Source organism: Pelecanus crispus, chromosome 1, assembly GCF_030463565.1.
Source record: "Pelecanus crispus isolate bPelCri1 chromosome 1, bPelCri1.pri, whole genome shotgun sequence".
NCBI lineage: Eukaryota > Metazoa > Chordata > Aves > Pelecaniformes > Pelecanidae > Pelecanus > Pelecanus crispus.
In genome coordinates, this window is record NC_134643.1 from 194,016,149 (window position 1) to 194,042,230 (window position 26,082).

At 39.5% G+C, this 26,082-nt stretch overlaps 2 protein-coding genes across 3 annotated transcripts in view; one reads left to right on the forward strand and one right to left on the reverse strand.

The window, feature by feature from the left end:
• Window positions 1-26,082, forward strand: part of GTF2F2 (general transcription factor IIF subunit 2) — a 90,806-nt gene that overhangs the window by 20,483 nt on the left and 44,241 nt on the right. For both annotated transcript variants that reach the window (XM_075718073.1, XM_075718081.1), the window contains one exon: window positions 17,930-18,011. In XM_075718073.1, the coding sequence (XP_075574188.1) occupies window positions 17,930-18,011 (82 nt within the window). The remainder of the gene's footprint in view (window positions 1-17,929; window positions 18,012-26,082) is intronic.
• On the reverse strand, window positions 7,265-8,038 carry KCTD4 (potassium channel tetramerization domain containing 4). Its single transcript, XM_009489018.2, has one exon. The coding sequence runs from the start codon at window positions 8,036-8,038 to the stop codon at window positions 7,265-7,267; it is 774 nt and encodes a 257-aa protein (XP_009487293.1).

Here is a 26,082-nt window from a genome sequence, read left to right on the forward strand (position 1 = left end):
GCAAAAAAGAAAATTGCCTTTCTGAAACCTTTTGGCTGAAAAGCCAAAAGAGAAATTTATTTTATTTTGGTTTTTTTTTTTTAAATTTTATTTTATTTTTAATTTAGTAATTTCAGGATAATTAGATGTTACTTGTGTTGTGCAACGCAGAGGTTGTACTGTGTTGGCATCTGTGCCTTCTCCATAAACCCAAGGCCCCCAGGTGACGGTCACTGACGCGGAGTCCCTCAGCCCTCCTCTTCTCCTAGTGCTCAGGTACTGTAGGTTCTCTCGCCACACTGCTCCCTCCCCGTCTTTGCTGCTCAAGGAGTCTGGCACTGCAAGTGCTTCCCTGAGCATCAGATCCACGGCTGTAGCAAGCCCCTTGGATCCTCATCTTCCTGGGGCATTTCCCTAGCAAGCAGCCTTGAGCTTTTAAATCTGAGCTCTCGTCTCCTTGGTGCACTCCTGCAGCTGGTGAAGTGCCACCCCCTTACACAGGATGCCGAATCTCCCTTCAGGACATGTGAGCAACAAAACTCGCTGCCTCCTTTTGGCCAGGCTTTCCATACCTGGAACAAAGCTGCTGTTGAAAGCTTGGGGTGAGGTGGTGTCAAAGGCAAAAAAGATGTATCCTGGAAAAGTGTAGTGATCTAGTTTTTCAGGTAACTGAAATAACGCTTGGGGTGGAACTAGTAGAATCCCCCTTTAATGTCCAGAAAGCTTGTGGGTTTCATGAACTCTATAAACTGAGATTGTGCCCCCAGAAGTCACAACACCAGTAAACAAGGCAATACTGTAGTAATTTTTAGCATTATCGGGAGAAGTTTACAGACCTTCAGAATGGCTCGATTTTTAACAGTCATCTTCTAACTACTTGGTTTTGAAACCTTGTCATGGTTTAACCCCAGTCGGCAGCCAAGCACCACACAGGCAGTTGCTCACTCTCCCCCTGCCCCCACTGGGATGGGGAGAGAATCAGGGGAAAAAAAAAGTAAAACCCATGGGTTGAGAGAAAGGCAGTTTAATAGGACAGCAGAGGAAGGGAAAGTAGTAATAATAATAAAAATAATGATAGAAGAATGTACAAAGCAAGTGATGCACAATGCAATTGCTCACCACCTGCTGACTGATGCCCAGCCAGTCCCCGAGCAGCGATCGCTGCCCCCCAGCCAACCCCCCCCAGTTTCTATACTGAGCATGGTGCCATATGGTATGGAATAGCCCTTTGGCCAGTTTGGGTCAGCTGTCCTGGCTGTGCCCCCTCCCAGCTTCTTGTGCACCTGGCAGAGCATGGGAAGCTGAAAAGTCCTTGCCTAGCATAAGCAGTACTCAGCAACAACTAAACCATCAGTGTGTTATCAGCATTCTTCTCCTACTAAATCCAAAACACAGCACTGTACCAGCTACTAGGAAGAAAATTAACTCTATCCCAGCCAAAACCAGGCAAACCTTAACATGTTGAACTTGCCATGTCATTATGCCCTAACAGGGTTTTAAATGAGTAGCTGCTGTTTACAGCTGTAATTATTGTATCACTTCTGTGAACGTTTTTGTTTCTGAAGTAGCAGAGCAGTATTCTTTTCTGAAGCTTAAAATAAACAAACATGGTGTTAAATGATAATGGCAATGATATTAAACTGTAAGCAGCACAGATAGAAACAGCTTTTTGGGAGACTGTTGCTTTAGCTGTGTGTGGTACTCCTACTACACACATTTTTAGGAAAAGAAATCAACTGTCTAGTTCTACAGGATATTATGCAATTTCTTTCAGAAAGAAAGGCAACTGCACTTTCTTTTTCCGAGTGCTTGCTCATCTGCGTTCTTCAGGTGTCATCATACATCTCCCTCCTACCTTCCCCAGTCCTTGCCGTGCTTCCCGTCTTCTGGCAGTTTATTGTGAATGATGATGATTTACAGAGGCAGTGTTTTGAGTCAATGTTCTGTGTGATATACCGGTATGTAGGACTTATAGAATGTCTGTTTCAAAAGTAATTAAAAACTGTAATGTTAATTTTCTGATCTTAAATTTCTCGTGCCTTCTTGATTGCTTTTGTTTAAACCTCGTAAATTATGCAAGCCTATATCTCCAAATGAAAGTACTTCTAGTTTTTTAACTAGTAGGCTTTTTCCTGTCAATCTAAGAATTTCTGCCCTGTGTTGCAGGACAGGAGACAAAATTAGGTTTAGGCAGTAGTAATCTAGCAAAGATGAAATAATTCTAGCCTAAGAAAATAATATTTATTTTGCCATAGGCCCAAGTTAACTTGTCCCCTTCATCCCCAGTCCTGACTGATTAGTCAACAGAATTAGGGCAACATGACCCTTTTACACAAATAAATTAATGGATGATGCACTGCCATTATTAAATTGTAATATTTGTTGCCTGCCCTTATTCTGCTTGTATACTAATGAGGAGAGAAGGAGGAAAATAATTTTCTTAAGCTGTTCCCATCTTATTGAATGGAAACCTTGTAATCCTTTTAAGAGGTGAAAATAACAATGCCACTGATTGCTGCAAATGATGATGTAATTTTTTTCCCCTTTAGGATCTAAAATATTAACGACTAGAAAAGAAGTGACCAATTGTCACACAGCTGTAATAGATACACATGCAAAAACACAATTAAAAATAAGATGTGTTTGAAAACATCAATAGTGTGATTGCGATGCTGTGGAACACTGGTTACTGGGTGAGCGGGTACGGAAGGTGCGGAGCTGGAGCTGTAATTTGACCTTGTTGCACAGCCTGTGTATTTCACAGCATCAAGGCTACCTCCAAGAAACACCATCTGGCTCTAGAAGTTATTGGGCAGTAAGTGGCTGGAGACTGAGGGAATACTTCAAGGGAGCAGCATCATGTTTTTTTCTGGTTCTTACATTCTTTCCTAGGCATCTGCTTTTGGCCACTGTCTTTACTGATTTCTCCTCTTGAGTCAGGCTGCTGCCCAACCCTACCAAAGCCTCGCAGCCCACCTGGTGAAAGGGAGAGGTACGGTGAAAGAAAAATGAAAAGTAGTTGTGTGATCTAGGGGAAGAGAAGGTAAGAGGAAGGATGTGAAGGTCAAAGGATCAAAAATGGTGTTTCTGCCCAGAGATGTGAAGGATCAGGGAGTGGAAACAGTTCACAGTCACCAGGGGACACTGGGCTAGATGGACCTTAGTCTGACTTAGTGCAGCCACTCCTATGTTTTGTCCTTATGTAGGAAAAAACCAAACAGGTCATAACTATGCCAGTGTACTGCAAAGCATGATAAAAGAGCCATTGGCTTCTCCACCAATGGAAAAGATGGGTGTGTACGCGTGTGGGAGGAAGGAATGCAATGGGTATTTTGGTCAATTTGACACTGTTGTTTCATGAGCAGTCATTCAGGGAACTCATAGGGGCAGGGATATTCTTTTTCTTTTTTTTTTTAGTGTATGGGGGTCAGTCCTGCCTTCAGCTCCCTCTGTCCCTTCTGAATTGTCTACTTGGTGGCCCTTTTTCTCACCCAAGAAGACGGACAGGGAGGCAAGAAGAGCTGACCTGCGTGGGAGCAGGTTAGGCCCCTCCTTGAGGAAGGGGAGGAAGTTCCTTTTTACTCCTACCTGAGTAGCTGAAGATCATCAGAGAAATTATGGAAATTGCCATTCTTTCCTGATACTTATAGGACTGTTTGAATAAGTTCATTGTGATCCAACTTTTAATGAGAGAAAAATGAATAGAAATACTTGGCATGCGCATCATATTCAAAGTATTGTTGTTAGAATAACTGTTAGTATTTCTTACTTAAGCACTTGATTTTGCAGCTTTCTCATTGTCATAGTAGTATTAAATATGGAATTTCCAACCTTAAAGATAAGACAGAAAAGATAACTAATCGGTACCTTTTCTGGCACAGCCTACAGTGGTGGAACACAAGTATCTACCCAAGTGACTGAACATATGCAAAATATATGTATGTTATATTGAATATATTTATGGAGTAAAAAGGCAACATTATGCACAGTGTGGTCATTTTGTTCATATACCAAACCAAGACACCACACCAAACCACCCTGGTTTGAAAAATTATTCAGGTTTATAGCTAGTTTGAAGCATAGCTGATATGGTGTGATTCAATGTAGTTGTGGATTTATTCAATGTGAACAGGGAAGAGAATGATTTTGTCACCCTCATCTTCCTTCTGTTTCTGCTATGTGAATCAAACAGCTGAGTGACATGCCTTCAATCAGAGATGGCATGTAAAAATTTCAAACCCTGACACTTGTAGAAATGCATGAGTGCTCATGAAAATGGGAAAAGACGACAAGATTGAAGTTAGTGCTACAGCGGATGACTTTACATGTATGCCATAGACGTCAGTGTTGTTTACACAGAAATAAATAAAAATATGCAGTGAAAAGTGCTTAATGAAATGAATCATTGAGTTTTAAATTAAAAAAACAACAAAACAACACAAATTTAGTTTTACTAATGATTAGAGATGTACATTTTTCACTTAAAAAAAGGAGTTTCAAGTGCTCTTTCTTTTATATAGGTTAAGAGGGAAGTAGGTACTCTGAACCAAAGGCCTGGCAAATAAAAGCTTTCTAGTAAATCTTTGAAGAGTAGCTATGGACTATTCTTAGAAAATATTTCAGATGGTTTGAATTTTACCTGTGATTACCAGCTTGTGAATGGCTGATATTCTAAAAGTATTTTCTATAATAAATGCAGAACCATCAAATTTTCTACTGCTTTTTCTGAGTGAAGTCATGCTATGATGAAAAACTGGTACTGTTTTCTGATACTAAAGTGGTAATGTTTTCTTGATATTGGGCATCCTAAGAGCCCAACTGAAAAGGCAAGCAACCACAGTATATTTTAATTAACATATATTAATTGTGTGAAATCAAAATTTATTTTTTTCTGTTTTTCTTTTTTCTTTTCAACTGCAGTGAGATTTTAAATCTCAATCAAAGATCCATTACAAGTGAAGGTTATAACCAAAAGTGTTTAAGTGAAAATGGATGATTTGACATCCTAGGAGCAACAGCCTCCTCCAGGCTTTGTGCTTACGCAGACTGTGTATTTGACAGCACTGAGAGCATGCTGCTTTAAAACTTGTAGATTAGTTATGGAGCTGTTTTAGATCATCTTGTCACTACTTCTTGCTCATGTAGAGAATTGTGTCCACAAAGGGCTTTTCAGGTAATTGTTCTGGGTGATGGTGTTTCTAGTTCTTGTCCTAGAAGATCAGCAGGATTTTGGATTTCTTTTAAAGGAGCTTTCACATGTACTTTTCACAGAAGTCCTAGAGATTCTTGTGCATACAAGATTAGTGGTTAATGAGGATTTTTTTGAAGATAGCAATTTGAAAATAACTGGGGGGGGTGGGCAGGGAAAGGAGGATGACACACAGTGATAGAGTTCTAGCTGGGATGGCCTAGGAGTATAAAAGAGGTATGTAAAGAATTGTATTTTACTATATATCTTTTGTTTCTAGATAGTTAATGCATTTGGACAAACTCAGAGAAGTTTTGGGATACATGAACAGTTCTTCAGCTTGTATGCCTGAAATGTGATCTGATTTTTAAACAGTTCAGTTTGGAAAAGTTCCACTTGGAACCACATCTTTTAGGATCTGTAAGTCTGTAGCATGGGGACTGGATAGAAAAGTTCATCGTTTCTAGACAGTGGGTTAATTCTGATGGAGTGTGCTGGAGAGGTTGGATTTCTGCATTTGATAAAATCATATTGGAATATGTTTCAGTCACTGCTGCCTGGTCTGGAGATGCAGAGTCCCTCTTTTAATTCAACTCTGGTGAGGGACCCAGTTAACACCTATTGTATGTTACAAGTGAAATAGAGTTTGACATTGAAGGATAAGTGGACCTTGCATTTGCATTCCCAGTACTACTAAGGATGGATTTGTTCCCACTAAAATCCGAAAGAAAACTGTTCTCAGCCTGTCTTGTATTAGCTGTTTTCCTCAGTTGTCACTTCTAGTAGGGGTTGTACTGCATTTTGTTGACGTTCTTAGTATTTTTTTTTTTTTCTATACAAAATTGATGTTTTGGGAAAGTTGAGAAACAACTTTGTTGTTTTTTCTTTCTTTAATAGCATTATACTTGAATTTTGGGTTCATTTGAGCTGTGGATGATGGTTGGGTTCAATGATGGGCAAAGCTTAAACTTAGAGTTAGTGCTGCTTCTTTTTGCCTTTTGCAATGATTTTTCAGTCCACTTTTGCAGAGTGACTCGCTTGTAATGCATGTGGTTAAATTAGTTACAGTTGTTCCATAGAAGCTATTAAAACTTTGTTTAAAATATGAATGAAAAGATTTGATAAATAGTGGAGATGAGGAGAAAGAAGGTATTTATTCTACTACTTAGAGTGACGAATCTTAAATGCCAGCAGGTGGTCTATTCAAAACTCATAGTACTAGTTGCTTTTAGTAAGCCATTGTGCAAAGCAAGGGCTCTGTTAATTGCCTTTCCTTACCAGCATAAATGATTAGTAGGAAGTAGTGTCTTTAGCATTGTAGGATGTCATTACTGGAAACCTGTTACATGAAATTTTATGTCAAATATTTTTATTAGCCATTTGATATGTATATATAATTAGAAAATTTAACATTCTGTGCAGATTCAACTCATTTCCCCTAATAGAACTAATCCCCACAGCGTTATTTTGTTGGTTTACGTGGTTTTGGCAATTGTTATTAATGTAGTAACACAGCTATACATTTGGTTTTAAGTGAGTTGAGAAACCATTTAACTTTAAAATCAAGTTGATTAATTTTAAACCCTCTTGCAGTCTCGTTTTTTGCAAATTCAGTACAATAGATTAGCATAAACACTAATGAACATTCAAAACCATTTATTCCAGTTAAAATCCATTCCAAATTTGGTATAAGCAAAACATATTTTAAGCCTGCTTATTATATGAAAATACTCTCACTGTTGTTCAGCAGTTAGGTGTATGCATGTTAGTCATACAAGTACACAAAAATTTAGCTAGACACTCCGGTTGAAAGACAGCATCGAGAAAACATACTACTACAAATAGCATAAAGCATTCAATCTGTGTTTACAACGTTTAGCAGATCATTTTTATTAAATTCAGGCATAAAATTTTCAGTCAGGTTAAGTAAGCCAGAGATGGATGTCATTATGAGATTTACATACCATTAGCTCGCATCAATTGATAAGCAGCCGAGCTCTGTGGTACAAGGCTAGTTAGATACATTATTTGTGATGCCAGGAGGCTGCAGGTCAAGGAGGTTTACTGACTGCATGCTTGTTTCTTTTGCCTTTGTGATTACTTGATAAAATGAAGTGCATCACTGTGAACAATTGACCCTTTCGAACAATCCAGACTGGTCAGCAGTCTAAATCCACATTTTAAAGCCGTCATTATAGCCTCAAACTTAAGAGTTTCCAGGGTGCAGACAAAGGTGTTGTCCTCCTTCAGTACCAGTCGTGTGCCATTTTCAGACTTTATGAAGTACTTGAATTGAATAATATTTGAAGATACCGAAAACTCCTCTGGAAATCCATCCAGCCTGCTTTTGGATACCAGTACAATTCTGGATTTTATTTTTGCAATGAAATCAGGAGAATTACAAAAGATTCTAAGTCCTTGTGAACGGTCGTGGCTGTCAGTTATTTCCAGGAAAGTAGTCTCTCGAGATGCTAGCTGTTCCTTCTCCCATCTCGATTTCACTGCATCCGAGAGTACCTTAAGCTGGAAAAAATCTGCTTCTTGTGCCAAAAGTTGATTTTCTCGAAACCCTTCTGGTAGAAGAAGTTCTCCATTTCGTAGGAAGTTCAGAATGTGTCTGAAAAGGAGTCCATCTCTGTCTATGAAGTAATGACCATCTGCATCAAATGGGCACATTATTTTTCCATTTATGATCCCTTCCAGAAAAGAATCTGGATACTTGGTTAGTGTCTGTTTTTGTGTGATATATAGATAGCCACCAACATTCAGAGTAATCAGAGACGTTTTATAGTCCTTGTCTTGCTCAGAGCCTTCAGAGTTGCTGTGCTTTTGTTCGCATTCCTTTTCTCTTCTGTTTATTTTTCTCTCCATTATCGAAGCTAGGACAAAAAGCCAGCTATCTTGCTTTGTTCTTGTCAGCTTGCAAAGAGATTTTTTTTTTAAAAAAAGCACCTTTATTCAGCTCCGGCACGATGTTGGAATGGAAATGCTGCTAGCATTGCTCCGACTGTCAGCTTGGGTTTGCAGTAGGTGGCGTATCAGCTGTGTATGCAGGGAGATATCAGGAATATGACTGTAAAGCAGAATTTGCATTTAACTGTATAAGGGAAGAAGGGTATAAGTACTGTTTGTCTCTTTCTTTCCTTTAAGTCTAGGAATTTGCATAGTATGGGGTGTTATTCACAGAAATGCATACTACTATTCATACTGACACCTTAATTTTAATACTTTAAGAGGTATATGTAGGATCAGCTGGCCAAATCATGTTTAGTGCTTATGGTGTTAAACACATAGCTTCATTTGTGTTTCAAGGATTTTAGTTTTCACAGAGCGTCTTTTCACATTTTTTTGGTACCAATTACAGTACCTGATGCATACAGCAGGACAACACTGAAAGGAAAGGGGAAAGGGGTCCCTGTCTGTACAAGGGGGCTGTCGTCTGTGGGGTGCGTGCACGTACATATTCCTCATTTATCAAACACGTGCGCAGTGGTAAGATGTTTTCACAGAAGATACTCTGGAAGTGATGCTGAGGACTTGTTGGTCTGACTGTTTTAAGTTTGTGGTGAAAGCTTCCATTTGCAGTCGATGGGAGTACCCACACAACACAAGAACTGCAGCCTGATTAGGTTTTGCTTTTTGCCTTTTTCTGTGCCACAGATAAAAACTGTTTTAGAGAGATTTACTATTTATATCAGTGATGTTTTTTAAACCACTGAGGCTATCTAGCATCAGTTTGTTCTTTCTCGATAGAAACAACTCAGCTGCCCGGCGGAACAAAGGGTTAGTGTGCCTACAGATAGCTCTTTGAACATCACATAACACTATAGCTTAGCAACACTTGGGTACGGGGAGGGGGGAAACGTCGCAGAGCACACTTGAATCAAATGGCTGTCTTCTCTCCATGAATCTGTGCTTTGAGGCTCGCTCTCAGTTGCCTCTGAGGAAAAGGTTTTGCCTTTAAACCTTTGCAGCTTGGAGCAGGAAAGGGAAAGCTCTCCACGCATCGCGGTGTGCATTTCATTGGGGAGCGGGCGGGAGCTGCAGCATGCATTCCCAGCACGGGCGGGAGCCAGCGCTTACCTTGGGCTGGACCTGGAGAGGAGGTCCCATCTTTTTCAAGATGTATTTTTCACTTTACAGGTAGATGTCTCCTGCTTTGCCCGATTAGCAGTGAAAAGTCAGATGATTCTTCTGTAAATTCGTCTGCTCTATTTCTAAATATTTTATTCCTATTGCTCCCACTGTCTCTAAGGCTGTTTATCGATACTGTAGAGTCATCACTATAATATTTTATTAATTGGTAACTGAATCTAGTAGAAATAAATGCACTTTTGGTTTTTTTACTTGCTGTTCTCCTTGCCAGGGTATCCCTAGCACTGATATGCTGAATTTTTCTGCCGTTGTATGTGATACATGAAGCAGATATTATTAATTAGATTTGATTTATCAGGAATTAGTCACGGTTTTAACTTTTAACTCTTTGATGCCATTGATATGTTTAGCATAACTTCAGTCAAAGAGATTTCAACCAGTTTCTAATTTTTAAACATTTGGACTTCTTTCAAAATTAACTTCTTTCATAATTATTGAGTGAATAATTGAGAAAATGAGTCAATTAGTTTCAAGTATGATTTTTTAAAAATTTTTTTTTGCCATTACAGGAGACATCTATTCAGGTTTAGTTTATTGTCAAGTGATGGAAAATTCAGTTAATGTGCTTAGATCATGCATAGCTACAGTGTTGAACAATTTTAGTGGCTGTTAAACCCCAAGAGAATGATTTTTGTGGTGCTTTCGTCTTACACAGTGATCTTGAAATACTTTGAAGCTGAACTAGGAACGTCCTGGCACAAGTAAGTAGGGATTTCCCAGGAGGGCTGGGATTTGTAAAAGATATGAAATTTTCATGGCCAGCTAAGCTGTCTACGTTTTAAGAGACAGCAGTTACAGAACAGTATCTGCTCACTTAGTTTTTCATGCTCATCATCTTCTGAATGTTCTAGCAGTTGAAATTTTCCGCTTTCGTGAACAAGTATTTGAAATATCAGGCAAAATCGTTTTAGTGGTTTGTACAATAAAATATTCAAAATCCATTTGATGTGGAAAATATGCTCTGTGGAGATCATGAATATTTACATTTAAACCTTTGAGACTTGAAAAATGTAGAGCTGCTGTAAAATTTTCATCACCACAAACCCATGTAACTTTACTTCACTGCAGCTGACAGTCATCTGTAACACAAAATTAAAGCCTGGCACATCTTTGTGAAAATTTTCATCTTTCTGTGCTGTACTACAAGACAACTTTTCCAAAGAGTCCTCGTTCTTCCTGTGCACTCGGTGATACATATGGTATTGCAGCGCATGTAGTTTTAGTGAGGTGGTTTCATATAGCTCACTGTTTTCTGATCGTATAGCTATGCCTAGAGGAACTGGATTTCCTTTTTTCTGTCTTTTTGTCCATGCACTGGAAGATCATCCAAAAGTTCATTTTGGTAAAGCTATGCAAGTATTCCTTGCAATCCAGTTAGAGACTTTGACCATTCTTGTCCTCAGAGTCTTTGCGTTGTGCACCAGCTATGTGATGGCTGAGATGTGCCCAGTGCGTCCCGGATCTTCTTGCTTCCCACTTGGACTGAGACAGAGCAACTTGCTGCTTTGTGCTCTCCTGTGCTGTGAGCAAACCGCCTCTGTTTCTGCGCTGTACAGCTGAAGTATCCTGTTTGCTCATGTTGGTAGCTGGCAATCCTGAAGTGACTGACTGCTGCTTCATGAATTGTTAGTGTCACCTGTTTGCTGGGATTGGCCATTCAAGGGAGGAATAGCGCTGGAATCCAGCAATTGCAAGGATATTATTTTGGTTCCAGATTAAGTCAGAAAATATACTAAGCGCTCTCTCTTGCACACACTTAAGAGAGTGGCTGTAGCAGTAGCACTCCATTTCCAAGTAACTCATCCTTTGGGCTGTACCAGGAGGGCAATCCATGGAGCTTTTCAGTTTCTTCCCAGTCAGACAAGATGTCCTGGGGAGAGTGAAAAAGCAGTGCTGGTGTCTATCAGCTACACAGGAAAACAAACCCAAGGAGGAGGGGGCTGGCCATCTGCCCCTCATTCAGTCCTACATGTTTCCTTTTGGAAAATAACCTCACTTCCACTCAACTTCCATCCTCCTCCTGACCCTCCTGGTCTGGAAGCTTGAGCACACCATGGACCTGAGGATTCAGAACTGCAGCACAGCACAGAAAAGTTGGTGCTTTACCTAGGGTCCAGCTTACTCACGTCAGGACAGCATCAGCTTCACTGCATCTGCTGTCAGTGAAAATGACCTCGGTTACAGAAAACAGCTACTTTTATTTTTTACAGTACAAAAGAATTTGAGGAGAAATCTCAGCTATAAGAGGTAGAGAATTTTTGAAGTGTATTAGGAAGCTGTGCTAATGAAATCTGTTTGGGTTATTGAGGCAATTTGCTAGTCATTTAATGTCATAACACACAAAATTGGCCAGGTTGTTGGACAAATAAACCATTCAGTAGTTACTATCTCACAGTTTAGTAGCATAGGCATTCTCATTCCAGTAATAACTCCAGGATGTTGATTAACAGCTACTGAAGACAAGCTTTACACACTAATTTAAATTGAAGATTTTCAAATCATCAAGTCTGAACAATTTGCATTCAAGAGTTTTAAAAGAGCTATCTAAGAAACTCTATCAACAGTTGCTGTTGATATTTGTAATAATTTTTGAGCACTGCAGTTCTGCAAGACTGAAAAAGCAAATGCTGTGCCAGTATTTGAAAGGTGAAATGGATGGTCCAGGTATTAAAAATGAAAAGGGACTGTACGAAAAACAATAAAACATCTGGCTTGGAAGTCAATCAGTTAAAAATAAAGGGAGAGTAATATAATACTAATCAATGTGGGTGGAGGGGAAAATGGATTGTGCCAATTTTTTTTTTCCTTTTTTTTTTTGGTTACAATTTGTTCAGCAAAGGAGGTAATGCCTTTTTTTCTGTTAAATCTTCAAGTATGTCCCATTTGTCATCTTGAATTAGAATATATACTGTATTAGTTTCCCTCTCATTTAACTACACAAGAACTATTTGCCAGGTTTCAAACTTGCAAATGTTAAGCAGAGAATTATCACTAAAATGTTGCTGTGATTTGGTTCTTGGTACTATTTATTTTTAGTCAGTGATCAAGAAGGAGATAGTTACTGATGAAGTTTGGAGATAATATAGGCTGTAATTAATAAGGAGATACATTGTTGATGCAGAACCATTGGGGTAGTTGGTTAGGATAACATTTTAATGAAGCCAAATACGAAGTTTATATGGCTAGGAATATACTGTGGATGGGGCTTGCAGGACGTATGTTTGTGGGAGGGGTAGGACGGAGGCTCTGCCCTGCGTATAATGCATCATTGACAACTGAACATGAGGTCATCGTTCTGTGCAGTGGTCAGTAAAACAAATGTACTGTGTATCTGTGGATGCCTAAATAAGGGACTGCCAAGTGAAGACTGGGCAATCCTGTTCTCTAGCTGCGTAGCTACGAGGGAAGGGTGATATGAGAAGGGCACCAGCTTCGAGGCTGCCCTTTGAATGGAAGGGAGGTGCCACAAAATGCCTCTGGTCTGGAAGAGCAGTGCTGAGGTCTAGTGGAGGGCGCTGCTCCTTGTCCAGCCATCACGTACAATAGCCTGGGAAGCTACACAGCGGTATCAGTGGGCAGTGGGAACTACTGGGGCTTCCGACCTGGATGCTGGGAAGCAACAGCCCAACTTCTACCTGCTGAGGTACTGGAGGCACACATGCCCATAGCCTGTCCTTACTGCACTTTCTTCCACTTTTTCCTGCCAACTGGGAATTGTGCGTCCTGAGGCAGGTCTTTATCTCTTCCTTCCCTGGCACCTCTCACGAAGAGCAGGAGCTGGTAAACTCCAGATCCTGTCCCACACACTGTCAAGTCTGGCTGTGGGGCCCACAGCTCAGGAGAGACATTCATGAACCGAACTTTCTCAGGCCAATAAGAATGATTAAGAAGCTGAAAAATAGGCCTAGTGGAAGATTCAAGAAAACATGATTTATTTTTATTAGGCTTGATAAAGGTGGAGAGTACGTAAGTGCTCGGGTGAGCAGAAATGCTTTCATAGCAGGATCCTCAACTTAGCAGTCAATGGTCTAACAAGACCTGGTGGCTGTGTCATGGTTTAGCCCCAGCCAGCAACTAAGCACCACGCAGCCGCTCGCTCACTCCCCCTACCACAGTTGGATGGGGGAGAGAATCGGAGGAGTAAGAGTGAGAAACACTCCTGCGTTGAGATAAGAACAGTTTAATAATTGAAATAAAGTAAAATAGTAATGATAATAATAACAATATAATAATAACAATATAGAAAGCAAGTGATGCACAATGCAATTGCTCACCACCCGCCAACCGATACCCAGGCAGTTCCCAAGCAGCGATCGCTGCTCCCTGGCCACCCCCACCCCAGTTTATATACTGAGCATGACGTCATATGGTATGGAATAGCCCTTTGGCCAGTTTGGATCAACTGTCCTGGCTGTGCCCCCTCCCAGCTTCTTGTGCCCCTGGCAGAGCATGGGAAGCTGAAAAGTCCTTGACTAGCATAAGCAGTACTTAGCAACAACTAAAACATCAGCATGTTATCAACATTCTTCTCATTCTAAATCCAAAACTCAGCACTACACCAGCTACTAGGAAGAAAATTAACTCTATCCCAGCCGAAACCAGGACAGGCTGGAAATTGGAGCTGAGTGCAGTCAGACTAGAGAACTAACATACTAAAGTCTCCCAGCCAGTCCATCTCTCTCGCTCAACACTGCCCCCCCCCCCCCAAAAGAAACAACCCAACCCTATCAAACCATCTTCTGCATAATTCCAGTAAATTTCCCCAGTGCCTGTTTATTAAAATTGACATAAGCATTTTAACCACATTCTGTTCATTTGATGGTGACTGTCAGCAGGATTTGAATCTGGAATCAGCATCTCACTGAGAGTCAACAGTTGAAATTCCTTTATGAATTGGCACCAGGGCATTCAGGCAGGGAGGTCTGGGTGAGCATGCATTTGGCAGCTAATGATGAAGCTATGGGTTATGTAGACCAGCCTGTCTGGAGCTGCAGTCACAGTGTGCTTGTACCTGCCACCCCACATAGGGCAACTGAGAGTGTAAGATGCTTGGGAAAATGTCTGTTTTCCCTTCTAATCACTGGTCTTAGCTAGTCTTCCAGACCTATTAATTTAATTTGTACTACCTGCTTTATTTTGAGTAGGTATTTTTAACGGAGAATTGCCACTTTCATGCCTTATTCATCCTTTGGCTTCTAGGCTGATGTGACTATCAAGACAGACGTGTAGCACTTTGGATGTCTTTTCATTGTAGCTCTGGTCCTGCAACAAGTGAAGACAGTCCCAAGTCTCTGAACTTGAGTTTGCTGAATGAAGGCTAATTAGGCTAGGAAGGAAGTGAAAACTGTGTTCCCCCACTACAGTCTTGCATCTGGAGGTTTGCAGATTTATTCTGCAGGACTTTTTGGATGTGTTAAAATCCCCAAGAGGGTTCAGGGAAAGTGGGACATAAACCTTGGCTTTTGGACAGTGGATGAGCTTTGACAGCAGACTAGCTTAGCTGCAAGGCGATGTACTTGGAGGCTGCGGACAGCCTTGTACTGTAAAGTGACTGGAACATTAAAAGCCAAATCCGGATCAGTGGTAATTAGAAGAAGGTATTAGCCAAGACATCAAAGATGAGATATTACTAAGGGTAAGTATGTTTAATTGGCAGGTTCATTTCCTAAATAGTTGGTGTGGGGTAGCTATCTGGCTCACTGATCTGGATTCTTAAAACTTGAGAATAATTTGAAAATTGTGCAAGGTGCAGAGAGATTGATAGCGGCATGTCAGTGTTCAGACAGCTGGGCTGGATGGCTCAGATGAATATAGGCTGGCTAGTCTTGAACTTGTACTATAGAAACTAGTGGAAAAATTGTCATGGAGTTCAAGAGGTAGAAAAGATCAGAAATAAAATGAATGCTAGCAAACATGGCTTTATGTAACGGTTTTCTGGTCAAACAAACCTAGTTTTGTTTATTTTGGAGATTGTGAGTTTGATAAAGTAACAGCATGTTTGCAGCCTGCTTAGCATCTCAAATTGCACATAATTTAGAATCTTGTGACGTTCTGATTTATGTCTGAAAAAAAAAGAATAGCAAGCATGGAACAAGATTAAAAACTGCCTAACAGTTATCAAAAAGTAATTATCAGTAGGAAGCTACTTGGGTTGTAGTTTGAAAGGCCTCCTCCAGTGTTAGTAAGAGGGATAGTAGTAAGTGAGAATCACTGCTTATAAAATGTGTCGTGATTGACACAAATGCTGGTGAGACAGTGAATAACTATGACAGGACTGTCATGGTGTGACTGGGATCACTTAATTCACAGAATCTGTTTAAGGACAATCCATTTTAACCAAGCCAGAGGCAATTATATACCTAGGAACAGGGAATGTGGAGCACGTAGGTAGAATGTGAGGCTTGGAAAAGACTCAAAATAGGCATATTAGTGATAAAATAGCCAGTCAGCTCCATCAGCTCCCAGAGCTTGATTTTTAGAGACAAATTGATCTTAACCCAGTTTTAGCCATCTAAACATGAAGCACAGTCATGGGACACAGACACACACAGCCCCACAGAAAAAAACCCCAAAACCACAAAAAGCCCACCAGACAGGGGAGGGAGATCATTGAATCCTAAAGGAGATGGGACCAATTTTCTTCTGAAAGTCTCCCTTTCTCCCTCTCTCAGCTGAATTCAGAGGGTCTGCTGAATAACCTTGAGATGGCTCAAGCGAGGAGAGAGAAATTCCAGCCTCTTCTCCTGTATCTGTTATTTTACCTCTCTATATGGTTTTGGTAAGACCAGTACAGGAGTATTATGCCTATTTTCTGGTCTCCGTATTCTAATTGCAAGATTGAACAGGGTGCAGATAAGAGCCCCAAAACTGATTTAAGTGTGGCATAAAATGCCATGTGGTGAGATAATGCATGAGCTTGAATTACTTCATTTATTGAAAAGATGATTGAGAAGTGACTTGATTACCATGTATAAGTACTTTCACAGGGAGAAAACACCAGGTACTAAAAGGCTCTTTAGCATAGTATAGAAAGACATAAGAACCGACTGCTAGAAGCTGGAGGCACATTTGTATTAGAAATTAAGCAGCAATAATAGCACCACTTTAGCCACACATAAGTTACTAGGTTCTGTACAGAAGAAAGAGGATAAAATTTATCTGTCTGTGATATGCAGGAGGTCAGGCAAATTGGCCAAGTTGTCTCTCCTGACCGTAAACCATAGGAATCTGTAAAATCAGAAGTGTTTTCATTAAAATTTGCTTTGTTTCATTCAAAACTACATGGAAAAGTATGGCATTCTTATTCCTTTCAAGGATTTAGTTTAAATCAAACCAGGAAATTCTAAATTAAATAATTTTAAAATACTTGGTGTTGAAGTAATCGCTCTCTGCATTATTCAGGGAGAGCAGACTTAGATTTCCAGATGTAATAGTATTTCAGTCTATAAAGCAATAAAGAAGTTACAGGCGTCTCAGAAAGAATGCCTTGTGTTACTTGGCATCAATACTTCTAAGCATTGACATTGCCAGCTGAAGGTGAGGGTGACAGCGTAGAACCCTACACCAATAGCAAGATGAGGTTCTCTGTTAGAAAGACATTTTAAATAGCAAGAGCTAATCAAGCCATTCAAGAAACTTATCCTTTATTGTTACGCAAAGCTGTTCCCAGAGGTGTATGTTTTACATACATTGCACTGGCTACGCCCAAAAGAGAGGGTTAAATTGCTACACACTCCCCCCTGACACACTATGTGCTAGAACATCGTAGTAGAAAAGCAGGTGTGGGGCCACCATCACATCTCTCTTCCTTCCTACATCAAGTTGCTTTTAATTTTCAGTCTTTTCCACCTTTATGGAGTAGACTGGTACTATTGCACTGCTCTGTCTTTGTCGTTGCTTTAGGCAAAAAGATGTTCGCATTGCATTACAAAGGGACTGTGTTAGAGGTGTACATACAGAGAGCAGTATTAACTAAAAATTAGGACGTGATCTCCTAGATTACTAACTGCAAGTTTTTATTTCTTTTCGTCGCATGTTAGCATAGTTAGTATTATTACTTTATTGCATTATGTTCCTTTAGTGAACCATTTTTTTTATTATTATAGTAAGATGAAAAGAGGTTACTCTTTTTCTGAGGATAGAAATAAAATTACCTCTCATTTTATCTTCCACTAATTTTGCATACTTCGATGATCAGGTTCTCTTTGTAGATTTTTTTTTTTTTTTTCCCATGGCCACTGACAGTATTCAATACACATTTCCAGAATACAGTTCCTAGATAAGCCGAGTACAACAATCTAGAGAAAGGAGGACCACGCAGTTACCATCTCTTATTTAAAATTTGGTCTTTGTGATTCATTCTTAATATATAAAACATCTGATGGCAAAATAAGGAAGTCTAGGGGATATCAGCTGTGCAAGCATGTTTTTCCTGCTTATTTCTTCAGTGTATAAATAGGAGAGATTTTAGAACTTGATTTGAGATTTGAGAACTTATAATTACATTATATATACTAAATACTTAATTAGTGAAAAATAATTCAAATGTTGACCATGTTGGTGAATCTTATTTTAATGTCCAGTTTTGCTTTGTTTTTTTCATTCTAGATAAACTTTCCTTGGAAGGAATAGTGGTGCAACGTGCTGAATGCAGACCTGCAGCTAGTGAAAATTATATGAAACTGAAAAGGTAGGAGTGCTCTGTTACAAATGGATATGTGATATCTGACTTTGATGCTTTTCTTATTACCTTACTAGGGATGGAGGACTTCACTATTATCATGGCCTTACATAGGATTTGTACAGGTTCGGAACTGTTCTTGCTTTTGGGGTGGATTTACTGTAGAGAAGGAATGAAGGCTGATGTCAGGCTTGTACCTCCCTCTGGTATTGTCTGGTGGGATGATGTAGATTTCTGCGTTCCACCATGTGCAAAACCCTTACTTGAGCACACGTTGTGCCTCTTCATACCTGAATATATGAATGTATGGCTGTATTCACATGTGATTAAAGCTGAATTTCCTGAGGACCTAAAGGTTTACATTGGTCTGGTCAGGACAAGCTTCTTGCATATGGGTTTCTGTGTGGATCGTCCAAATTTAAGTCCACTTAATACTGTGCTATGCTAGAAAATGCACTGCTGAAAAGATATTAAAATGCCCAAAATATGAAAGAGTTCAGGGAGAAGTGCTAGACCTAAACTGGCATGCTTGCTAGAAAAGGTAGTGACTGAAAATGTCAGAAGTGGCATGGAAACCACAAGACACAAATTTAACAGAATCATTTAGTGACTTTTGAAAATTTAATCCGATACATCTAGAATTTACCATGTTATTCATATATCATACGGATAATTAACTTGATGACGTTCTCTAGTAATAAATCAGATTTTTAATTGAATTGTGCATTATATAAAATACATACTTATATATTTTAAGCATATGGGTTTTAATGAAATCGCCCTTTTATATTGTGAATTTGTTGTAAATAGAGAAATGCAAAGCAGGAAATTTTGGGAAGAGAATTGTCTGTGACTAGTTTTAGAATCATCAAAAGAAATGCAGAAAAGGCGAAGTGATGTTTTTCCCTGATTCCTGATCTGTTTTCTGTGTATCATATACTACATTTACAGTATCTTATGTTTTATTAACCTCCTCTGTCATCTAAACTGCTCCAGGATTTCTTTATTGTGTTTGTTCAATTCTGAGACTTTATGTTCTAGCTGTTGGCAAATCAGTACCATAAGTTTGCTCCTGTATAGTGAACTACTTCATTTCAGACTGTGTTTTGTGATTGCTGTCATGATTTTTGTCATCAGTGTGAAATGGCGTATGAAACAAATGTGATGTTACTAGAAAAGGACTCATTTCAATCTGGCAATTTTAAATATATACAAATATAGTCTGTGGGATGTATTTGCTTCATAATTATTTTAATCACTGGTTGCCTATTTAAGTGCTTTTTTGCGTTTTGTACATGGTCGTCTATTAGTTGATCAGATAAGCTGCTTCTGGTAAAGCAGGAGACCAAAACAAAAATGGTAGCTTTAATGACATACTACCCCAAGTTTGAATTTTTCAGCATTCTACTTCTGTCACGCACGCATGCATGCAGCCCCTCCTGGTCTTTGATTTTGTCATGTTCGACTCCTTTAGGAGCAACAAAGATACAAACACAAAGGCAGGTTTTGTGTTTGGAAGCACTGGCAGCTGAAAACTGACAGTACCCTTGTTTTTTCTTTCTTGTAGAAAAATTGTCAGGCTGTGTATGCCTAGTTTCTAACTTCCCATGTTGTTAAAGATTTTTTGCCTTTTACTGTAAAGTTAAAAAAAAAAATCTTATCTGGTGGGAATCAGCATGAGATTTAGCAGATCTAGCAGTCACAGCCTCAGAAGAAATTGGTTTATATCCAAATACTGTCTCTGGTATTTGAGGAGTAGGATCTAACTTTTCTCTTCACTCCCTTTACTCTCTCCCACCCTCAACATGCTGCAGTCTGTATCTGTGCTTTAAAAAAGTGACAGCATTGAAGATAAAACACATAAGTTATAGAACTGTGTTATATTAAACCATTTTTATTCACTTTTCTATTTACTATTGTGCTTTACATGAGAGAGACTCTCCAAAGGTGGAATTTATAATATTGATAAAACAGCAAGTCTGTTGTGTAGGCTTTAAGTGCTACAATAGTAAATTGAGTCGGGAAGGAAATAAAATTAAAAGATAAGTGCAGTTGCTTCAAACTTTGAAGATCTAGAAAATGAAGTTAAGCTGCGTGCTCCAATAACTGTAATAATTTTTTTTTTTCCTGAGAGCTGGCAATTACCAAAAGGGATTAATACCTCCCTGGTATTAAATGCAGATATGGATCCTTTCTGGTTTACCCTCTGCATCTGGGTCAAGGAAGTTGGCTGCTGGATGCGTGGCGTGGCATTTGGTTTCCATGCTGTTCTGTAGAGTTTCAGGAGTTCCAGTGAGAGGACAAAGTGATGGTCTTGTGATGGGGCTGCCAGCAGTTAGGTGGGAGATGTGTGACGTGTGGGTTTAAGGATGGGTAATGAAATCAGAGAATTCGGTGACACATATGGGTGAAAGCATTGTCAAACGTAGCAGGTGGAAGGAGGGTTTTTTTCCCAAGGAGCGACATTTGATTTGATTACGGGAAGGATATGTAGATGGCTGATGTTCAGAACACTTTGAATATAAGGTACAAATGTGTGTCTAGGGGTAACTAGTCAGAGAGGTAAACCAAAGGTTGTGTGACCTTCACTTGGTATTTTTCACTTTGGAAGTTTTGTTGTTGGCAGATTTGATTTTTTTTATTCCCCTCCCCCATTTTCCTGAACTTCAAGTTCTAGAAGGGGAACAAATACCATGAAACACCTGCTATCCTGCACTAGTAAAGCTTCATGCTATTGAATTTCCTAGAAATTTTTTATTAACAATGTACTTGTTCTTTGTAATGCCTTAATGATTAGTTATACATTTGCAGTTACTGCTGGTGATGCTACTGCGGCTAGCTGGAATATAATATGTGGTTTCCAAGCACCTGTCCTAATTTCTGTCTTGTGGGAGTGGATCTCATGGTCTCACTTAAAAATATTTGGACTGTGTGGTGAAAAAAAAACAGGCAGACTGTTCCCGACTGCGGACGGATTTACTGTGTGGTAGTCACAGAAGATACTGTCCCTACGCTACTCTTTCTGGTTGGTACTTCTCTTCTTGCCCCATCAAGCCTGTAGGACATAGGAAGATGGTGGCATGTGAACTGTTGTAGCAGAGGGTGTATATCACAGAGGGGGTTACACGCGAGGCACATTGTACCACGCACACTATATTTGCACCAGTCGCGTGCCCCCGCCATGCATGTCACCTTAGGCAGGCAGCCTTTTCCTTCTGCCAGGCTGCCCTAGGTGGGCTCCACATCCACCCCAGCCAGTCCCACTCAAACTAGGTTATTTTCTTCATCTCACTGTAGTCAGCTTTCCACCATAGCAAGGCATTATCTGTCCCTTAATTTTGTCTTTCTGAGGCTTAAGAGATTTTTATTTCCATTACCTTCATTCAATGGTCCCAGTGCTTAATCATGTTGGGGTTAATGACTCCCCAGATAGAGGGGTCCTCCAAGAGGATAGTCTGCACTGGGAAGTAACTTAAAAATACATCTTGAAGATTTTTAGTGTAAATGGTAGTTGCAAACATGGCAGCTTGTAACGAGGCTGCAAGAATTTTCTATGTCTTCTTGCTTTTTCTGTTAAGAGTTGTCCAGAGAATGTGATGAAAGACCTTAGAAAAAGCTACTGGAAGAAACAGATATGATAAGCTTTTAGGAGAAATGGGTTGTAAACCATTCTAGAATAATTAATTAACTTCCACATTTGAAAAGTCACATTTCTTTACAACCATATTATGTAGGCCACTAGAAGTCCTGACACTTGGTGGTCTAGGCCAAGCAAGTGAAATTTATTTAGTGCAGACTAGTTGCTCATTTTCCCTAAAATACTGTGAGACTATTGACTGACTGACAGTTCAGTATATTGCTGAAAATTAGCATTATGCCATTTTTTTCCCCAAATATCCCCTACTAGGAAAATAAAATGACTAATTTGACCAGCATGCCACTTCATATATATTTTTGTAGATACGCTCAGTTGGCTATGAATTCCCTTTCAAAATAAATATGTATGAATACATTCGTGCATTTTCCACAAAAGCTGACACTCTGCACAAATGCTGTTCAGTTTGTTTGAAGTGGGAGGCCATTTTTACACAAAGCTGAGCTTGCATCTGCCTGTCAGTGAATACAACCTTGATTTTTCGAGTATTGAAGATCAATTGCTCTGTCTTGACGTAAAATTCAGCATAATAAAAAAAAAAAAAAAGACATTCCCTAGGATGTTTTGAGTAAATCCTCATTAAGTACAAAATTTTTTTTTTTCCATGTGCTAAAATTTTTCCAATCCCAATTTTTCCTGGAGAACAATGTGCAATTTGTAGAAAATTATCTAATAATCATGTTCGTAAGGGTTAAGCTGTACTGTTGAGAGATGCATTTTATATTTCCCTTATGTTCCTGGACACCCACCAGTTTTTACAAATCAGGCAAATACCATTCTACTTGTGAACAATTGGACTGCAAAGTAGCAGGTACACTAGTACTTAAGTTTCTGTGTCCATTTTTTGTCCATTTTTCACATTTTTTTTAGTAATGGAGAGGAGCAAGTAAGAAAAATAAGGTTAAAGTGAGATGAGCTCAGCAGCATGGGAGGAGTGGTTATTCCCCATTTCAGAGGTCGGGAGAGTTGCTTTGCTGCATATTTCTCTGTCATCTTAGGCTCTTTTCTCTGTTTTTTGTCCTTTTCATTTTGTCTGTCATCTTTTACTGTTCTTACAAGTGCTGTTCTGAGACTGGATTTTAATAGGTCTTTTATATTACCATGCTTTTTTGTTCAGTCATATGAAAAGGTTCTAATTGTGGTCTCTGCTTCCAGCCATTATAATAATGCTAATAAATAAGGAATAATGTACTGGTTTTTAACGCAGCAGATATTTTATCATGTTTCTCTTAAACCTGCAGCTGGATACATAAGGTTACCATATCCTTTTTGCCCCACTGTTGCCTTCAGCTTCTAGTAGCCAGGTGTATATGGGGTAAGTTGGGGGGCGGGGAATGAAGCATGCAAGAATCTTATTTTTTTGCAATATACTTCCTAGCATATGAATCATACTAGTTATGGAAAACTGATACTCTTAAATTTTGGGAGGGATCGTTGATCTGATCGTTGGATCTGTTTTCTTCCTTTTGCAAATGCCTGGAGACACAGGATGAAAAAAGTAGGCTTCCTTGCTGTCTAACTACGGCTTGCCATTCTCCTTTTGTTCTACCTTAAAATGGCTTTGTTACAGCAAGGCATGAAATTTGCCTTCTTTCTGTCTTTTAAATATCGTCATTTCCAGGTGACAGGCACAGAGGCAAAGAATGGTTGAGGTGGGAAAGGACCTCAGGAGGTCATCTGGTCTGACCCCCCTGCTCAAGCAGGGCCACCTAGAGCCAGTTGCCCAAGACTGTGTCCGGACACGCCTGCATTCTCTGGAATTGAGATTGCGTGTTAAGATGCTGCTGGGATGTCTTGTGCTTCTCAGTAGTGGTCATACTGAATGTATTCTGTGCTTTTTGGAAAGGCGCATTGTTGAGAGGAGACTAGCATGAAGGTCATTTTCAGAAAAAAGAAAAAAAAAGTGTTTATGGATGTGTATTTCAGAAAGGTTTACGGCAAATATTGCATGGATTTTTCCTTGTACCCTGGGGAGGAAATCAATAGTTGTAATTGAAGAGTTCTTATTGTCCTGTTTCTTTAACATGGAACACCATTCATCTTCTGGTTACACTGCTCCTTTTCCCCTCCTATCAGAGGCATTGCATTTAAGAACATATCTAGTTTGCTTTTCTGGTGATTAGCCAAAAAGCATCCATTTCCTTTTTATCTGCTGAAAGGGGTGAGGCTAAAAATAGTCACCCTGGAATATGTTCAGGCTTCAGTCATAGCCAGCTTCTTCAGGCTGAAAAAAAGCCTCATTCAGTACCAGCGCTCAGCACCCGAAGTTCTGGGTACTTGTATTTCCAGTAAACCTAAATGTCAGTGGCGCAGTTCCCTTCTCTTGAAACCAAAGTCTTTGGCATCGTACGGTGCTGGAGGGCTTTTTACCTTACTGCTACTAGGGCTACAATAATTACAAAGATGTCTCTTCTGCTAAGGTGCTTTCCAGATTTCAATGAGGGACTTGTTTAGTACTTAGGGGCATCCTTCCCATTCCCAGGGCAGCGCCAGTTTCTTCTTTTCATCTGCTTTTCATCTTCTTTTCCACCTGTAGTATGAAAGTCACACTATAATGGGTGAAAATCTCTGAAAGAGAGTGCTGTTTTAACTATCATGATTTATCCTGTGTTATTGGACGTACTAACCTTCTGTTCTGTTCGTTTACCATCATGCTTGACCCTGTCAGGGAAGGTGGGATAGCTAGCTGGTATACAAAAAGCCATTTCTACATTGGTGTCAGAGTTCAGATGTAAATCTTCGTTTTCTCTGTTGCAGAGCAGAGCTCACTGAAGCTCATGGATCACTTCCTAGCCGCCATGCCAGATGCTATAGTCATGCTGAGTACTGCCAGTGTTCTGGGTTCTGCAAAACTGCTTTGGCAACTACCAGGCTGACAAGCTCAAATTTACACAATATGTAGAATGTCAGCACCACAGCACATCTTCTATTTTTAAGCAACTTTGTTCTCATACTACTGATGATATTTGCAATTTGTGAGAGATCGGTAGACTAGTATCGTCCAACAGTTACCCTGCTGCCAAGGAGCTCCAAAAATTGCATGATATTACGGAGTACTAAAAGTTATCCTTGTGCAAAACCGAGTATTAGAATCGCCAGGTGGCAAGCTCTGCTGGTGATGTATTGATTTCCTGGCTTATTAAAATATTTCTGAAATTTGTGGAACTGCAGGAAGGCACTAAAACAATTGTTTTAGGCCTGAAGGGTGACAGGGTACATATGTGCCCATCCAAATAGCACTTGTTACTCGGGATGTCGCCAAGTTCAAACAAGTTCATAGATGACAAACCATCCATTCTCTATTTCTGATTCTTTTTTTGAGGGAGTGTCTCTCTGTAGGGCTCCAGTGCTTCTCAAACTGGGGTTCCCTGTGATCAGTGGGTGATTTAATTCCTGAAGACATGGCAAAATTCCAGTAAGAGCTTAACTCCTGGAGTGCCACAGGGCCAGCAGCACCACAGGGGAAGCAAACAGAGGTATCTCCTGTGTTCCTCAAAGGCTCTGTGGGTGAAAAAGATCCCAGCTTTAGAAATTAATCACAGCATTACATTTTATGGGAGAATCTTTCATTCTCTAAATACCTCAGATATTCATACAAGATACTGAAGTACTGCAACCATCAGTTAGTACTCACACGCAATCCTGAAATGTTTTCCAAAAGAGAGGATATTGTGCAGCCACCTACCAGTACTCGAGTCTGGGAAGTTTTTAAAAAGGCTTGGGAGTTGAATTCAAATGAACACCGTAAAATGGAAAAGAATAGTAAGTTACTTTTTTTTTTTTTTTTTTTTTTTTTTTTAGAGAAAGAGATATAATGTAAAAACCTTTGAATTTCAGTCATCTAGAATACTTAAACTCACTTTCCCCCCTGCTCTGAATTAACTGGATAGAGAAAATGAGACTGCCAGTATCAGAGACCAACAAATTATACTTAAGTTGCTAATACAGTGAAGGAACTTTAAAATCCTAGGGGTTTTATTTACATTTCAAATCAAGGGCAAATAATTTCCAGTAATATTTTTCACAAAAGCTCTTCTACAGAATGTTGCTTTCCACAGCTTGACAGAAGTAGAAATGAATACAAAGGACCACTGCCTAAAATATTTCTTACGTACGTTCATATGCATGCACAAATTTAACAATACTATATAAACAATGGTTTTCAAATTCTTTGTATTTTCCATGCCTGCATTTAAATACAGACACATCTGCTTATGGCCTTAAGAGAAATACATGCTGCTATTTTAATACTGTTACCATCACAAGACCAACGCAGCTGTGAGAGAATGAGATGATTTCTCTTTGAAACGGTATTTTATCAACAGAATGTGACTTAAATGTCAGTGCCTAGTGATGTGCAAATCATGAAAATATTCCTTCCTTTTGAGTCTACATTGAGTTTGAAATTTGCAAGTTGCTTTGTGC